The sequence below is a fragment of the Selaginella moellendorffii genome, unplaced genomic scaffold, assembly GCF_000143415.4.
Source record: "Selaginella moellendorffii unplaced genomic scaffold, v1.0 SELMOscaffold_137, whole genome shotgun sequence".
In the NCBI taxonomy this organism is placed as follows: Eukaryota; Viridiplantae; Streptophyta; class Lycopodiopsida; order Selaginellales; family Selaginellaceae; genus Selaginella; species Selaginella moellendorffii.
The window spans coordinates 96,646-112,185 of record NW_003314398.1 but is presented as its reverse complement, the minus strand read 5'-3'; the positions used below and the strand labels follow the sequence as shown (position 1 = coordinate 112,185).

The 15,540-nt window shown below is 46.4% G+C and overlaps 4 protein-coding genes across 4 annotated transcripts in view; 3 read left to right on the top strand and 1 right to left on the bottom strand.

The window, feature by feature from the left end:
* Positions 1-8,164: 8,164 nt before the first annotated feature.
* On the bottom strand, positions 8,165-9,990 carry LOC9629454 (5-formyltetrahydrofolate cyclo-ligase-like protein COG0212). The gene is made up of 7 exons (XM_024666226.1): positions 9,787-9,990; positions 9,648-9,738; positions 9,461-9,565; positions 9,281-9,396; positions 9,149-9,224; positions 8,950-9,078; positions 8,165-8,893 (listed from the first exon to the last, which is right to left on the bottom strand). Exons 1-7 carry the CDS (start codon positions 9,988-9,990, stop codon positions 8,427-8,429), a joined length of 1,188 nt encoding a protein of 395 aa, XP_024521994.1. The 3' UTR covers positions 8,165-8,426.
* A 28-nt stretch (positions 9,991-10,018) lies between these two features.
* On the top strand, positions 10,019-11,707 carry LOC112343159 (5-formyltetrahydrofolate cyclo-ligase-like protein COG0212). The gene is made up of 8 exons (XM_024666216.1): positions 10,019-10,266; positions 10,340-10,433; positions 10,487-10,591; positions 10,648-10,763; positions 10,819-10,891; positions 10,961-11,086; positions 11,144-11,563; positions 11,619-11,707. The coding sequence occupies exons 1-7, from the start codon at positions 10,039-10,041 to the stop codon at positions 11,539-11,541; spliced, it is 1,140 nt and encodes a 379-aa protein (XP_024521984.1). The 5' UTR covers positions 10,019-10,038; the 3' UTR covers positions 11,542-11,563; positions 11,619-11,707.
* A 97-nt stretch (positions 11,708-11,804) lies between these two features.
* On the top strand, positions 11,805-13,715 carry LOC9629453 (aspartic proteinase nepenthesin-1). The gene has a single exon (XM_002992522.2). The coding sequence runs from the start codon at positions 11,818-11,820 to the stop codon at positions 13,318-13,320; it is 1,503 nt and encodes a 500-aa protein (XP_002992568.2). The 5' UTR covers positions 11,805-11,817; the 3' UTR covers positions 13,321-13,715.
* Positions 13,716-13,861: 146 nt separating this feature from the next.
* Positions 13,862-15,540, top strand: part of LOC9629452 (phosphatidylinositol 4-kinase beta 2) — a 4,757-nt gene continuing 3,078 nt past the window's right edge. The window contains 1 exon segment of the mRNA XM_024666196.1: positions 13,862-15,364. Within this exon segment, the coding sequence (XP_024521964.1) occupies positions 14,194-15,364 (1,171 nt within the window). The 5' untranslated portion in view covers positions 13,862-14,193.

Genomic DNA, 15,540 nt, shown 5'->3' with positions numbered 1-15,540 from the left:
TTGTTGGCAAAATGTGAAATCCTTTATAAGAATCTCACAGCGATTTGCTGATATCCCATCTGAGGGATCCAAATTTGGCCATAGGTTGTAGGGTTGATAATCATGGCAACCCTACTCACCCAGGTTACACCACTTACCTTTAAGGATGGACTAAAAGTCAAGGTTAGGGAGATCTTCACCCAGGTAGAGTCAAAAGATTTTTGTAGTGGATGTATGTGATCGCTATAATAGCCTTGAGATGGAAAAGTTATGTAAGGCAATGGTTGTCTTTATGGGAGGATGCTCATGGAGGAGCTACGATAGGGATTCCTTTGACTATGCAGTTCTACCATCGGGTATGCCAAGATGTCTTATAGTAGATAGCATGAAAGATTGTTAACTAGTTTGAGTTCCTTGATAAGTGGTTTTCCCAATTGTGGGGGAATATGGGACATGTTGGGATTTTGACATAGGATGCAATTATCTAGAAGCTAGTGAAAGCTAGAATTCAACAGATCTTAGAGAAGTATAGATTATAGGTGTGGGGAATGGATAAGGACTACCCTCTTACATGGATATATGGAACCCATATGCTAGTAGAAGCATCTCATGCAAATATAAGATACCAAAAAGATGTCATCTTTGAGTTACTAGTGGAAAATGGGCAGGTGAAGAATCATCTTGACCAGGTAGAGGCTCATAATGAAGATCGCTTGCATGCATGCATTAGTGAGTTAGAGCAGAAGATCAAGGAATCAGCAGTTCAAGTGAGGGAATCTCAGAAAGTTAGGCAAGTATGTGATGCCTAGATTGAGAAGGTGTTCACTGCAGAGCATCAAACTGAGCTACTGGTGAAGGGAACATGGGAGTTTGAGAGGCAAATATTAGAGACAAAGATGCTTCTTTAGGTATTTATGCAGAAATTAAGTATAATAAAAGGAAGGAAGTAACTAAGAATGAGTGTTGGCATCAATAATGAAGATGCTTAAGGAAGGCTTCTAGAGATGAAGAAAGCCATGGAAGGCACTAAGAAGGCATTGCTTGATGCTTATACCTTCTTTGTTTCTAAGATTATGACACAGGTTGAGGAGATTGATGCTTAATTAGATGATAAGGGGCCAAGTGGTGAAAATGCCAATGAACAATCCATGAGTGAGGGAAGTTTGGATAGGTTTTAAGTGGTGGCCATTGAGGCTAGGATTAGTGCACAAGGGGCCAAAGATAAAAACCGAGCATGCAATAGTAGAGAACATAGTAGGGGATCATGTCCAAGTAACAAGAGTTGTGGATGCAATTCTGAAGAATCCTTCAAAGGTGGTTTCCTGTGAACTAGTTCCAGGGTGTGAGACATAAATCCCTTAGCCCCAAAGTGGAGCCAAAAAGATGCCACATAATAGTGGTCAAAGCAGAAGTCTAACAAACATAATATATTTGGACCAAAGGCTCTGACTTGGAAAGTCAAAAGTGGGAGTGGAACTTCGAATGAAGTGTTTAAGGGATGAACATGAAGCAATCAATGAATAAGTCCCTAAAAAGAGACACAAGAAGGATTGATACATGGCAAGTGTCGTGACACATGGAAGTGTCAGGAACGAGTCCGAAAAAGAATCTGAGATAGAGTCCGAGAAAGAGCCCGAGATTGGAGTCTGAAATGGACCCGAGATGGAGTCCAAGATGGACCCAAAATAGAGTCCCAAGTCGAGTTCGAAATGGACTTGAGATGGAGTCTGAGGTCGAGACTGACATCGGCACCAAAATTGAAACCGAGACCAAGACCAAGTCTGAGTCTAAGTTTGAGTCCAAGTCTAAGGGTGAAAGCCCAAAGCGATTATCTCCCAAACCCTGGGGGGTTTGGTGAGCTCCAAAAGTATAATAGGGGGAAGACTTTAGTGGAGCCAATTTGGCCAGGAAATGCTAGTGTGACGAAGGAAATCTATACCCACGTGTTGGGTGATGATATATCCACTAAGGAGTCTAAAGTTAGAGTGAATATGGACAAACAAGTGGGGTAACTTGGTGAAATATTCAAGAACCAGCTCTAACTCCCCCAGGAAATTGAATAGTCGATACTCCCAATCCAAACGTGGGTGGCACTACCTACTTGGATACCTTGTGTGGCTCATCAAAACCTTGTTTTAGCCACATGGCTAAGGCATCTAAAGGTGGAAGATGAAGAAAGTACCCACAAAGCTTATATAGGGCAATGGTGTTTTGAAATGTCATCCCAAAGTCCTAGACTATGGAAAGGAAAAGTAATAATCCTTTGATATAATGACCAAGGATACAATCACATGGTAAAGAAGTCCCAAAGGTCAATAAGACTTAGTGGTTGAGCATTTTGGCTTTGACCAAGTGGTAGTGTTAGTGAGCCCAACCATGGATGGAGAGGGATTTAATGGGAATGAAAGAAGGGACATTAGGGAAAAGTGTTCCTTATGTCTCTAAGCATTTTAAGGGTGCTAAAGTGTGGTCAAAGGATGACCACTCATGGACAAATATCCCAATTTCTGAGAGACGGGACTGTGATGCGGGTGGTCTTAGACTACCAATGTGACAAGGGTGAATAGGCATGGCCTTAGCGTAACAGACTAATATATCAGTAGTACATTTGGGTGTCAATTAGGGGATTGGACATGTGGAGCATTTGGACCAAGTGCAGAGGCTGAGTGGTATAGAGCCATTCACAGGGCTAATAAGTCTCCAGAACAAGACTTATGGAAGTTGTGAATAAGACCAAGTGGTCAGAGGTGTGGTTAAGTGACTAAAGTAGAATGGAAAATTTAGTCGCTTACACAGGGTTCATAAAGCTGAGATTAGTGTAGTAATGGAAATTCCAAAGGGGAATCCTTCTATTGAGACTTTAGGTAACAGGACTGGAGGTGTACTAGGGGAGATTCTAGAGGGGAATCCTTTTATCGAGACTTTAGGTGACAAGGTTGGAGGTGTACTAGGGGAGATTCTAGAAGGGAATCCACTAATATGTAAGGATGCAAATTACATTCTTATTGGGGTCAAGACTGGTACATTTATATTGTATAAACTTGTGAAGGATTAAACTCATGATCAAAGAGGTGGTTAGGGTGGTGATGTGGATTAGGGCTTATGAGGTGGTGGAGATGTAGAGGATTTTGTTCTTCACCGTGTGACCATATCTTTGGTTGCTATACCAAAGGACTACTCCTCTTCCTTTCCACAGTCCGGGACTTTGGGACAAGATATATGGGGTTAGGGCAAACCAGACATATAAAAGATCTGATGTAGAATCTTGGAGTTGGAGAATAAAAGCAAAAAATAATAGGGAGCAAGGGTTAAGCCAAGCATCACCCCACCCCTTGAGGATTTTGCGTTTAGAAGTGTTTCCTAGAGCATGCTCTAGAGTACAGAGTGCTTTGTTGCTTATGAGCATCTTGAGTGTGGCTTGGATTGAAATGTACTCACATTTGTTCTGTGGACGTCAATTTTTTTTTTGAATAGCAAGAGTTTTTCTATTAATGTCCCAAGTACCTTGGGGTGAGTGCGCTTGGAGATCTTGTGTTAGCATTTGTAGTGCGTTGCAAGGTTAGGTCATGTGCAAGTGTTTGTTTTGCATTGTGAGGCTGCCATTAGCAAGTAGAGAGCAATCAAGCTATGTCAAAGAGAGATCAGGGAAGCATTGCCAAGCTGACATGTTAAAGATTCCATGTCACGTGGTTTGAGTGACAAGTTTGTTCATTGCACCCTTCTAGGGTGATGCAATTTCAAGAAGAGGGTGAGATTGATGAAGTGAAATCTACTTGCCTACATTAAATGTTATGATGTGGCACTAAATAACAAAGACAAAAAGTTTTAGCCTCTATATTACATCTCATCTTGAGGTTTTTCACAATCTGGTTGAGCCTTTAAGGTAGGTTAAATCCCTTACCCTAAATTCATGCCTTAATATACTCTTGAGATTAACTTACATGGTTGCTTAGCCATGTGGAAAAGATACAAGAACAAAAAAAGATATAGACAATATAAAAGTTAAATCTAAACAAAAGCATAAATCCAAATACAGCAATCAAAGTTGTCTTTGACCTTTACCAACCTCTACTAATGTGAGTGCATAGAATACAAAAAATGCATATTCAATTAGCCCATATATATAAATGAATGGTCCAGATTAAAACCAAATTAACCTGGACCTTGCTATTTTAAATCTTTTATGAAATATTCTTTAATTTAAATAGATGCAATAGAGATGCTTTCAAATATTAAATTCCTTTCTAATAAAATACCTGCATACGCATTAAGTGTGCCCCACAAAGAAGGCCTATGGAGAAAGACACAGTAGGCCATTTTTAATCCATTTTGCCTCCCTTGCCAAATTAGTTCGAATGGAATGCCAGATTCTATAAACATCTTGAGAGAAAAACCTTTCTTTCAATTAAAGCTGTATAAGATCCAACTCATAATCTATGTAGGAGAACAAAGTAAGAACTAAGAATGCAAGTGATGCATAGAGGGGGGACAGCAGTGGCAAAGTAGCTCATTATTTTCTGCACTAGGTTCTTGGATTTCTTATTCCTCACTTTGAATCACAAAAACATACAAATTGCATACCTTTGGTCTGAGTGAGAAATATGCTTTCCAGCAGAGCTGGACCTTCTATATGCTGGAGATTAATATTCTGGGCATATGCCAAGATCTAATATAATTATGGAAGGTTGTAACTTTTCAAATAGAGAATATGTGACGAAATTAGAGTTATTGTTTAATGATATGAGTATGATGCTGATGATGATGATGAACTTAAAAAAGAAAATATATAAATAATTTGAACTTAAAAGAGAAAATATATAAATAATTTTCTACACATTCCATGCAGTAATGCTTAGTTTTCTGAATAGTAGTGTTATTCTTATTTATTAATCCAATTGATCAAATGGAAATTTATAATTATAAACATCTTTATAATTTATAAACATAAGATTTATCTTATTGCCTATGAACCATTAGATGGTAGAATAAACTAGAATATACTAGAAAGTGTTTAATAAAGTTTATAAATTATAAATACAAGATTAATCTAAATGAATAATAACCATTAGATTGTAGAATTTCCCAGAATATCCCAAAATGTTCAAGAATATTCTAGGTATATCCACTACCATCTCAATCCACGCTTAAGCAAACCAGAAATCAACAAACAAACTAAACATGCTGCTTAGTTTGTTTTGTTGAGTTTTTATATATTTTCTCTTTAAGTTTCTATTTAAAATATTTTAAACTCGTGAGTTTAATTGTTTTGGTTTCTGAAAAGGATAAAAAAGAAATATCAGAAATATAAAAAACCTTATGCCAACAAATATTACTAGAAAGATGACAAGGGGCTTTGTGGTTGGGCAAAGAAGGCCTGAACACTATGCAGAAACATCCATTTTGCCTCCCTTTCTTGCCAAATTAGTTCCAATGCAATCCCAGAGAAAAACCTTTCTTTCTTTTGAAGCCACCAAGTTTGCAAGTGATGCATAGAGGGAGGACAGTGGTGGTGAAGTAGCTCATTGTTTTCTGCACTAGGTACTTGGATTGTTTATTCCTTGCTTCGAATCACACAAGCACACAAGTTGCATATCTTTCTTATTGTATGAAATGCATTTGCAGCTACAATGTATTCAATGCGTCAAAGTAGCTACTACTTGTACTTTCAACTAGTCATAGACGATCTGGACGTGTCTCCGAAAGAAAAAATAAGCAAAGTGAGAAGCAGCGAATGGTACTCACCTTCTCCTCATTTGTAGTAAACCACCACGTCCTCTTCCACCTTTGGTAGCAAAACCCTGAGCATGCTTTCCAGATGAAGTCACTCCTTGGACAGCAGATGCCGCTGCTCTCCCGGGCCAACAAGCCTGGCCTGCGAGAATCCCACCAGCATGCCAGCATAGCCTCCACTGGGCCTCCGCAAGACGGCCACGTTGGTAAACACAAGGTCCCCATGGAGAATTCCCCGGTTGTGCATACCGCTCACAGCTTCCCTGCATCTCTGCGCTGCAGCTATGGCAGCTTCTGGTGGGCACGTAGGGTCCGGGAGCAGCACGTCCCCAACTCTAGCGTCGGACATCATGAGGAAGGAGAACATCCCCCCATGGAAGAGTAGAGCACAGGGATGCACCGACCCTTGGAGCTTCTGCAGTCTCATGTACATGTATGCTTCCCAGATCGTCTTGCAGCTCCTCCTCCAAGCGATCGGACAGGGTCAGGTCTCTCAGCTTGAGCACCACTGGCTTGCCCTTCCAAGCTGCTCGAACCATGCAGGACGAGGAGTGAAGTGCTACCATCCCCTGCAAGCTGCCCACGTCCAAAAACTCGAACTTCGTGGCCATGTGTCTCAGCTTGGCAACTCCCATCTCACATTGAGACGAGAAACTCCGCCACAAACTGGCTTCCACAGTGTTCGAGCTTGTTGAGCTTCGAGTGGAGGAATGTTGTTTCTGGCCAGTTTGATGAGATACCCCAGCTTCAATAGCATCTGTGCATGCTCCCGAAAAGTGATATGAGCCTTGAGCAGTGTATCGTCTTGCATGCACAAGGCCAGCCAATTATCATTGAATGCTACCACACTAAAGGCAATGTTGCCAAAGATTATATAAACCTAGAGCTTAGTGAATGGGTACGTGTTCCAGTTGCCATTGCCTGTAACACTGATGAATAGGACTTTCAATGATGAGTAAGCCCATCCATTGCCTAACAAAAATAAGTTTTAAAACTTTAATAACTTTGAAGTGCATATGCTTATTTGAAGAATCATTGATGGATAATTCTGGATGCCCAATTAAACATCCTAAAAATCCTTTCCCATGGAAGGAAAGGATAAATAATAATTCATAAAACTATGTTAGTATACTTTAAAGACATGTTTAGCAACTTATGCTTAAACACTTGCACGTCTTTTACACCTTTCACAGGATCAGTATGGTGAGATGCCCACCATTCTTGGAAACCTGTCTCAAATCCTTGCCAATTCACCACCACGAAGCTATCAACAGGACACATGATGTTCAACAGCGGCAGAGGTGCATAGGCAGGTGAGCACCACAGCACAAGGATCCCATGCAGCTGATTCAGATGAATCACAGGCTCCTGCGTCCATACCCACAAAGAGTCCTCATCATTGATACTGCTGACTTGCTCTTGCCTCGCCGACTCCAAGGCCATAAGACCTATCAGGCTGTATCCTCTAAAAATGAGTACGAAGGCCAAGAACCATATGGCAGGTCCACATCGATGGGGAATATCCCTCAGTAGATTGCTTGAAAAATCCACTGCATTCTCATCAATCTAGACGATAGCAACATATACTAGAGCAATATTTAGATTTATAGTAATACATAAAGCAATGAGTCTAAATAAGCAAAAGGACCAAGATCTACTTCAAATAACATTAATGATACATGACCCGTATATAGCAATTCACAAGATTTGCGATTTTGTTAAATTGGGCTAGCCAAAAAACTTTTGGGTTCTTCAAGAGTTATGCTTCTTTTGCAAAGAGTGATGAAATCACACCCCAAACCTTTTTAGGAGCAAGAAGAAACCAATTTAAAGCAGTGTCATATAGAGGGTAGGAACAGTGGCAGATTTTGCCTTTGCTCTATCTTGCTCTATTGCCATTAGAGAAAGAATGAAGTAAGAGCAAAAAGATAAACACTTTGTTACAAATTAGCTCTGCAAGAAGAGAAAATGAGAAAATGATTTACATGATTGATCTTTTAGCCTTGATAACTCTCTTTTCGATGTCACAGCCAAACTGATGTTGAATCCAAGGGAGAAGTTCATTGGAGCATTTATGATTGGCACTGCATTTGCAGCTTTCATGGCGACAAGAATAGACACTAGAGAAGGAGAGCAAGTGACAACCATGAGAGGGATGCTGTTTTTAAAGAAAAAATCTTCCATACTTCTGATAGAGAATGTGTCTAAATGAATAGCGTAAGCTGGTAGTTCAATGGTAGTTCAATTGCACGACCAATTCCAGAACCTTCTTCCTTATTGTCCACTTCCAGGCGTCCCCAGCGCTCGAGGCCTGCTCACGGCAAAAATTCTGGAAATAGACAACAATGCTGGTAGCGCCCGCCTGATCTCTCCCCGCGGCGACAAGATCCTCACGCCTAAGATTTATCCGACCTAGTTTTAAAAAAAACGTATTTTGACTGTCTTCCCCGCGAGATTGTAAGTATAAAAGCGTGTCAAAAAGGAGAATTCCTCCGAGAAGAAGCAAGAGGAGCACATTGTAGTGTTAGAAAAAATTGGAGAGCGGCTGGGACAAGAAAACCACGCTGCCAAGCAAGATCAAGGCCGAAAAGAAACGCCTTCCACCAAGGAGGACGATCATGATAGCTTCCATAGCTCATCCATTCTTTCACGTCTCCGATCGCTGTGAATCCCTGCGATGATGAGGACGACGATCCAAATAGATATCTTCGACTTGCTTAGAAGAAACGCGTGCCTCGGATCCTTTGAGCCGCTGCTTGCCGAGCCACCATAGCCGGGTCTGGAGGTGGCTCCTCTTCCTTGGTGTGTTTATCCCTCCTGGCTCTCATGATCCAGCCTTTGAGCTTTGTGTTGTCGATCGCGGTGACGCATTTCTCCACGTCCGTGCCTTGGGCTATCACTGCTCGAGCAACGTTTTTCCCGGTTCCGGTCCTGTAGAGCGACAGCTCCTCCGCCGCTAATCCATGCTGCTCCAAATGTGACTTGAGCTCCTGCTCCGTGAGAGTGGGATTGAGGCTTTTGATGAAAATCGCGGGTCCAGTCTCGATGGGAGCAATGAGCGGTGGATCTGTCTTTGCAGCCATTTCCACAGCGGCCTCTCGCTTCTTCTCGACTGCGTCTTTGAGCTCTCGCAGGACGGGCATCTTGCTGAGCATATGGCGTGGCAAACACTCCCATAGAATACCTTGCAGAAAAAAAATCAAAGAGTGACAACGGTAGTGAGGAGATTTGTCACGTTACCATCACTTGGCTTTGGGATTTTAGTCTGGGTGTAGATGGTCCTCTTTGGGGTGCATATAACATCCACTGGAACATCGTACTTGAGGAGCTTGTCTTCCGGAAGATCAATCACAAGCTGGTCATCGTGCACTAAGGAAAAAAATCGGAATTTTAGATAGATCGATTGAAAAACTTCAAGGAAAGGAAAGCGGCCACTCGCCTGTAGTAACCACTAACGTTGATTCGTTGACAATGTTGAGATGACGAAGAATTGCGTATTCCATGTCAAAGTAGCCCTGAAGAGAAAGAAAAGATTTTTTTTCCTTTGGAAGATCCATGGATAGTAGCTTACCTCGCCTTTGCCGAGACGAGCTCCAGTTTTTGGATCAACAGCAACAGAGCCAGTGACCAAGAGTTGGACTCTCATTCTTGCGTCGAGTCCAATCGGGATGCCATCCATCTTAAACTCTGCAGGATAAAAGGATCATACTTCTCATTTGATCAAACTCACACCGAAAATCGCAGCACGCACCTGGTTGCTCCAAGGCTTTCATCGTGTCGAAATCGGACAAGTGAACAGGATCCATCATCGTGAACAATCCCTTTGGCAATCGCGAGACGAGAAGCTTTTTCTGGTCTGCAAACCAAGAGAGAGCTTCGTAAGCTTTGCTCTCTGCGAGAGCGAACAAAGGAAACCATCGAGCAGTCCCACGTAATACTTGTTAATACCATCGCTCGCATTGGCCTTTGTGGAGCATCGGGGCTCACATACACGCACTGAGCTTCTTGAAATTCCGGGAGCTTTCGGACCTGGATGGAAGAGATGAGCCGCAAAGAAATCAAAATCTACGAACAAACCTTCTCCGCCGCCGCCTGGGGATCGTCAAACACTGGAAATCGGCGCTGTTTCATCCGGAATGTGTCCCAGACTTGCTGCCGGATCAGCCATTTCCAAGCGTCATGGGGCTCGAAAGAGGAGCTCGAGGAGGAGGAGCTCGAGGACGATGAGCTCCTCGTCCAGAGAATGCGAGGGAGCGGCGCCCGGAGCTTCCTCCCCAGCATTTGGAAATTTTAGGGTTTATGGCGGGTATCTAGGGTTTATGGTGAGCGATGGAAGCTGCGCTGCGCTCCAGGGCTCGGCGGGCGGCGTTGGCGTGCTGGAATCGACTGGCAAGCTCGCGATCGAGCTCCGATGTAGCTGCATTGGCGGAATCCGGTGAGGCCGCTTGGAAATGGGCTGTGAGGAAGAAAGTGTGGAGCTTGTGCGAATCGGGCGTGAGCACAGTGCCAAGGAATCGATATCCCGTCTTCCGTGGTGCAAATGTGGCTGCGTACACGGTAAGTGACGATCCTTTCCTCGTTTCTACGTCGTTCAACTCTTAGTTTTTCTTCTTTGATTGTTGGCTCACAGCTCTCGAGGAAATTGCCCGAGTATCGTGATTCTTTTTGCGTTTGCGTAGGATCCGACACGGTTCTCAAGCCCGTGAGAACCATGCTACTGCGAGGTACCGGGCTCGTAGAAAACCATGGCATTCGAAGACTTACATTTACGTCGCAGCAAAGAAGAGTGTTCTTATTCCTCACTTGCAAACTGGTACTTTCAGGATGATCAACCCCGCGGCCATGACTACCACGCAGATAGCAGAGGCGTGCATGAAAGGAAGTAAGGCTTCCTTTTTTGCAATGTGATCGACTCGGCTCTAACCCGAGTGTTCCCAGAGTTTGTAAATTTCGGGAGGGACATGAAAATGGATGAATTCGTCATTGTCAACTTCATTGTGGTGGGCTCCGTTGCTGTTGATCCTCAAACTGGTGCAAGGATTGGCAAAGGCGACGTAAGAAAGCTTTTTCGAAAGTGAAATGTTCTTGATACTGAGAATTGGATAACAGGGCCTGGAAGACATGGAATACGTGCTTCTTCGACGCATGAAAATAAACGAGAAAACGCTGGTGGTGACTACAGGTAAATACTAAGTTCCATTCATCGCGAGCTTGTTCTTATTCTTTTCTTTCTCTCTTTTCTCGCTCGCAGTGGACGATAAGCAACTCGTAAGTGACATGCCAATCGAGCTCATGGCAAAACACGACGTTCCTGTGGATGTTATATGCACGCCAACAAGAATCATCTTCACAGGAACGAGCCTCCCAAAGCCAACAGGTGTGTTATAACTCCACAAACTTACGAACAAGATCCTCACCGCTACTTCTATTCCAGAGATCCTTTGGGACAAGCTAACGCTAGAGCGGCTCTACGAACTGGGAGCCGTGCGAGATGTCAAGAACAAGATTGAAAAGGAGACTGGCAAGCTTGTGAAGCTGTCCCCGGCTCAAACTCGGCCGCCACCTCTGAAACGCGACGACGCCGACAGCGATCCCACCATCTTCATCTCGGAGCTCAACCCGACGGTCACGGAGGAGGAGCTCCAGCAGCACCTGAAGCAGCTCGGAGTGAGAGAACCCGTGTCGCTTTTCAAGGCCCGGCAGAAGCTCGTTGCTCGGGTGAGAGTTCCCCAAGGCTCGGACATCGCTCCATCCATCAGCAGCATCGAGGGCAGCGAGCTCAAAGGCTGGCGACTAAAAGCCAGGCAAGATGTCTGGGGTGCGCAGATTTGAGAGACGACGCAAATCATTCAAGGTATTGATTGCTGCTTTCCGGAAAATGTTTTTGAGCGATTGCGTTTGCATGCAAGAGTCACGTAGAGCGTCAGCAGGCCACTGATAATAGACGAAAAACATGTACCTCGTTGACGTACTATGCCGAGAAATCTTTTTTTCCTTCCGGGAAAGTTGACTTCGCGGTGGCCTGACTGATTCCTTGCATCTGTCATCACCTCCCACTAGTGAGCAACCTGCTTTAAGCTCGACGACCATTCACTGCTCTGAAAGATCATGCCTCGATCGCGAGAAGTTCTTTCCCATCTCCGCTCAAACTCCAGCGAGAGCTATGGTCAGCGTCTCAAAAGCGTTTTCTCCATCGTCGTTTGCTTCTTCGTGGTACGTGCCGCCGGAGAGGACAGGCCTCTCAGCTCCTTTTGGCGTCCAGTCTTCCCAACTTTCCTGCAGGAGCAAGTCCGTGAGAGCTTGAGCAGGATCCAGTCTCAAGTCCAAGACAACCAAAACAATCACCTTGACTTGCGAGGGAATCGGCCAACCAGTGGAGTGAGGTCCGTGGTCACGCCGCTCGAAGACTACGCGCTCTTCTCCATGCAGCTGGGAATCGGCTCACTCCAGAAGAATTTAAGCGCCATCATCGACACGGGGAGCGAGGCCGTGCTCGTCCAGTGCGGCAGCCGCTCCAGGCCTGTCTTCGACCCGGCAGCCTCCCAGAGCTACCGCCAAGTTCCTTGCATCTCGCAACTCTGCCTGGCCGTCCAGCAGCAAACCTCCAATGGCTCGTCCCAGCCCTGCGTGAACTCGTCCGCCGCTTGCACGTACTCGCTCTCCTATGGCGACTCGCGAAACTCCACCGGGGACTTTTCGCAGGACGTGATCTTCCTCAACAGCACCAACAGTAGCAGCCAAGCCGTCCAGTTCCGCGACGTTGCCTTTGGCTGTGCTCACAGCCCGCAGGGGTTTCTCGTCGACCTCGGCAGCCTCGGCATCGTGGGATTCAACCGAGGTAATCTCTCGCTGCCGTCGCAGCTCAAGGACCGGCTTGGTGGCAGCAAGTTCAGCTACTGTTTCCCATCGCAGCCTTGGCAGCCTCGCGCAACCGGCGTCATCTTTCTCGGTGATTCGGGCCTATCCAAGAGCAAGGTTAGCTACACGCCGCTGCTGGATAACCCGGTCACTCCTGCTCGCTCTCAGCTCTACTACGTCGGCCTCACTTCCATCTCCGTCGACGGCAAGACTCTGGCCATTCCAGAGTCGGCTTTCAAGCTTGACCCGAGCACCGGCGATGGAGGCACAGTCCTCGACTCGGGCACCACCTTCACTCGGGTCGTGGACGACGCCTACACGGCTTTCCGCAACGCTTTCGCCGCCTCCAACCGGTCGGGCTTGCGGAAGAAAGTTGGCGCGGCCGCGGGGTTCGACGACTGCTACAACATCTCGGCTGGCTCGAGCCTTCCCGGCGTGCCGGAGGTGAGGCTGTCGCTGCAGAACAATGTCAGGCTGGAGCTCCGCTTCGAGCATCTGTTCGTGCCGGTCTCTGCTGCCGGCAACGAAGTTACGGTGTGCCTGGCGATCCTAAGCTCCCAGAAAAGTGGTTTTGGCAAGATCAACGTACTGGGAAACTACCAGCAGAGCAATTACCTTGTGGAGTATGACAACGAGAGATCGAGAGTTGGATTCGAGAGAGCCGACTGTAGTGGTGCTGCTGGCTCGTTCCTCGTCCACTCCAAGTTGATCGCGGCGATCGTCCTTGCCATCCTGCTGAATCGTCAGTTGTGAGTGAGTGAGTGAGAGGAAGAAACATAGTGTACAATAAAAATGATTGGTTTCGAATAAGGAAGCACAAGCTGGATGGAGGAAATAAGAAATTCTTTTGGAGCTAGGATTTTTTTTTTCGGAAGCACTCACGAGATCTAAGTAGCAACTAGCTCGATTGGTCGAAATACCGTACCGCCAGGGAGCGATCGAGCGCCCCGGTTCTACATCGCTCCGCTGCCAAGCGATTTCTTGCGAGAATGCGGCGTAGGGACAGCAGTTGATCGCGCACAAGACGAAATCGCAGCGCTTGCTATGCCTGGGAGGATCTCAGCTCCTGGAAATATTTCACTGATTCACCTGATGATCGATCGAGACATTGGAGCAATGGCGGTGCTCGATCGCTCGACCTAAATCCTCCCTTTCTTTCTTTTTATTTTTGAAATTTACGAGGGGCAAGATCTCAGCCGTCGGTGTCGCGTTGGCGCTCTCGAGGCCGTCGGATGGGGGTTTAATTTTAAGAAGGAGAAGGCTCCACCATAGCCAAGGCCAAGAGCTCAGTGAAAGCACCGCAGAGGAAAGAAGAGGAAATTCTAGGTCGCGCGAATCCAGGCGTCCGGAGCATCCGATTTAGAGCAGGGATCTTCTTTTCCTCCGGATTTTAGGTTTAGGGCTTGGGAGCAGCAGCAGCGATGACGCGGATCTGCGCAGGCTCCCGCAGGTGGATCCAAGAAGAAAGATCGGCCGCGCGGGGACGAGGATTCCATGGCGCCGTGAGGTGAGTGCTGCCCTAGGCTATAGCTCAATGCGCGGCAAGAAGAGCTCTGGGATGAGGATTGTAGATTCAGGATAGATCGAGAATCGAAAAAATTCCTAGGTCGGGCTCAAGACGAAGAAATGGTACGCATTCTTGGCTATAACTCGGGGGCCGAGGCCGAGGAGCCTCGCGAGATCACGAGAACTCCCAGTAGCTCCGGGGACAATGGCTGGCTCATCCGGTTCTTCGACTCGGCCTTTTTCTGCGAATGGATCGCCGTGAGCTATTTGTACAAGCACGAGCACTCCGGGGTCCGGGACTATCTTTGCAACAGGATGTATACGCTGCCCATCACCGGCATTGAGAGCTACCTCTTCCAGCTCTGCTACATGATGATCACCAAGCCGAGCCCCTCGCTGGACAAGTATATCGTGGATATGTGCACCAAGTCCTTGAAGATTGCCGTCAAGGTCCATTGGTTTCTCCTGGCCGAGGCGGAGGATCTAGATGACAACGAAGAGATTCGCAGGCTGCAAGAGAAGTGCCAATTGGCGTCGCTGGCCGGCGACTGGCCGCCGCTGATAAAGCCGCAAAAGGCTATCACCAGTCCTAGCGGTAAGAGTCGCATGTTCAAGCTCCTTTCATCTTCGTCACGAAGGATACTCCCGTTGACATCTTCTCCCATCCAGAAGTCCGCCGCCGCCTCCGCCACCGCTACTGCTGCAGCCGTGAGTGATGATGCAGTAGGATCGAAGGCTTCCGCAGGGGTGAAAGGCTCGCAGGAAGAGTCGTCGGAGTCGTCGTACAGGGTCTTCAAGAAGCTGATGCCCGCCACCAAAGTTCGCGACGTGCTGAAAAAGTTCCGGGACAAGGAGGAGGAGGATCCGGATCAGTCCAAGGATGCCGAGCAGGAAAGCTTCTTTCGTAGGCTCTTTCGAGACGATGAACGGGTCGTTCGCAGTGACGAGCTAGCCACGGAGAGTTTCTTCCGGAGGATTTTCCGAGACAAGAGCGATGGAGAGGATCGGGTGAGGGGAAGCGTGGACGAGGACGAGGTGAAAGGCCTGCTTTTCATGTTCAAGAAGATATTCCGGGAGAAGCACGACGATCGGGACAAAACAGACGACGAAGAGAAGATTTGGGATGAAGAAGAAGGGTCCGAGTTTTTTCTTTTTAGGAAGTTTTTCCGGGTTCATCCGGAAGAAGAAAGCATCTTCGACAGCGCCACCTTCGGAACCCCGGAGAACAGCCCAGGCGCAGATGGATTTTTTAAACGATTGTTTCGGGACAAGGACCGCACCGGGGACGAGAGCCGATCTTCTTCTAAAAAGGAAGACCGTAGCAGCCCGAGTTTATTCAAGAGGCTTTTCAAAGACAAGGCCGAGGATTCTGTTGCGACCGAAGATAGCGTCAACTCCGTCTCAAGTCCTGACAACGCGAATGCTTCTGAGGTCTCATCTGATAGTGGCAGAACGGTCTGCTCTCAT

What these genes read in the sequence shown, in the direction of transcription:
- LOC9629454 (XM_024666226.1), bottom strand. Translation starts at nt 9,990, where the DNA reads ATGCTGGGGAGGAAGCTCCGGGCGCCGCTCCCTCGCATTCTCTGGACG. An exon ending in CCCAGGCGGCGGCGGAGAAG is followed by an intron (nt 9,739 to 9,786) that starts GTTTGTTCGTAG and finishes TCTTCCATCCAG; the next exon opens with GTCCGAAAGCTCCCGGAATT. An exon ending in CTCGTCTCGGCAAAGGCGAG is followed by an intron (nt 9,225 to 9,280) that starts GTAAGCTACTAT and finishes CTTTCTCTTCAG; the next exon opens with GGCTACTTTGACATGGAATA.
- LOC112343159 (XM_024666216.1), top strand. Translation starts at nt 10,039, where the DNA reads ATGGAAGCTGCGCTGCGCTCCAGGGCTCGGCGGGCGGCGTTGGCGTGC. An exon ending in AGAGGCGTGCATGAAAGGAA is followed by an intron (nt 10,592 to 10,647) that starts GTAAGGCTTCCT and finishes GAGTGTTCCCAG; the next exon opens with AGTTTGTAAATTTCGGGAGG. An exon ending in CAAGGATTGGCAAAGGCGAC is followed by an intron (nt 10,764 to 10,818) that starts GTAAGAAAGCTT and finishes ATTGGATAACAG; the next exon opens with GGCCTGGAAGACATGGAATA.
- LOC9629453 (XM_002992522.2), top strand. Translation starts at nt 11,818, where the DNA reads ATGCCTCGATCGCGAGAAGTTCTTTCCCATCTCCGCTCAAACTCCAGC.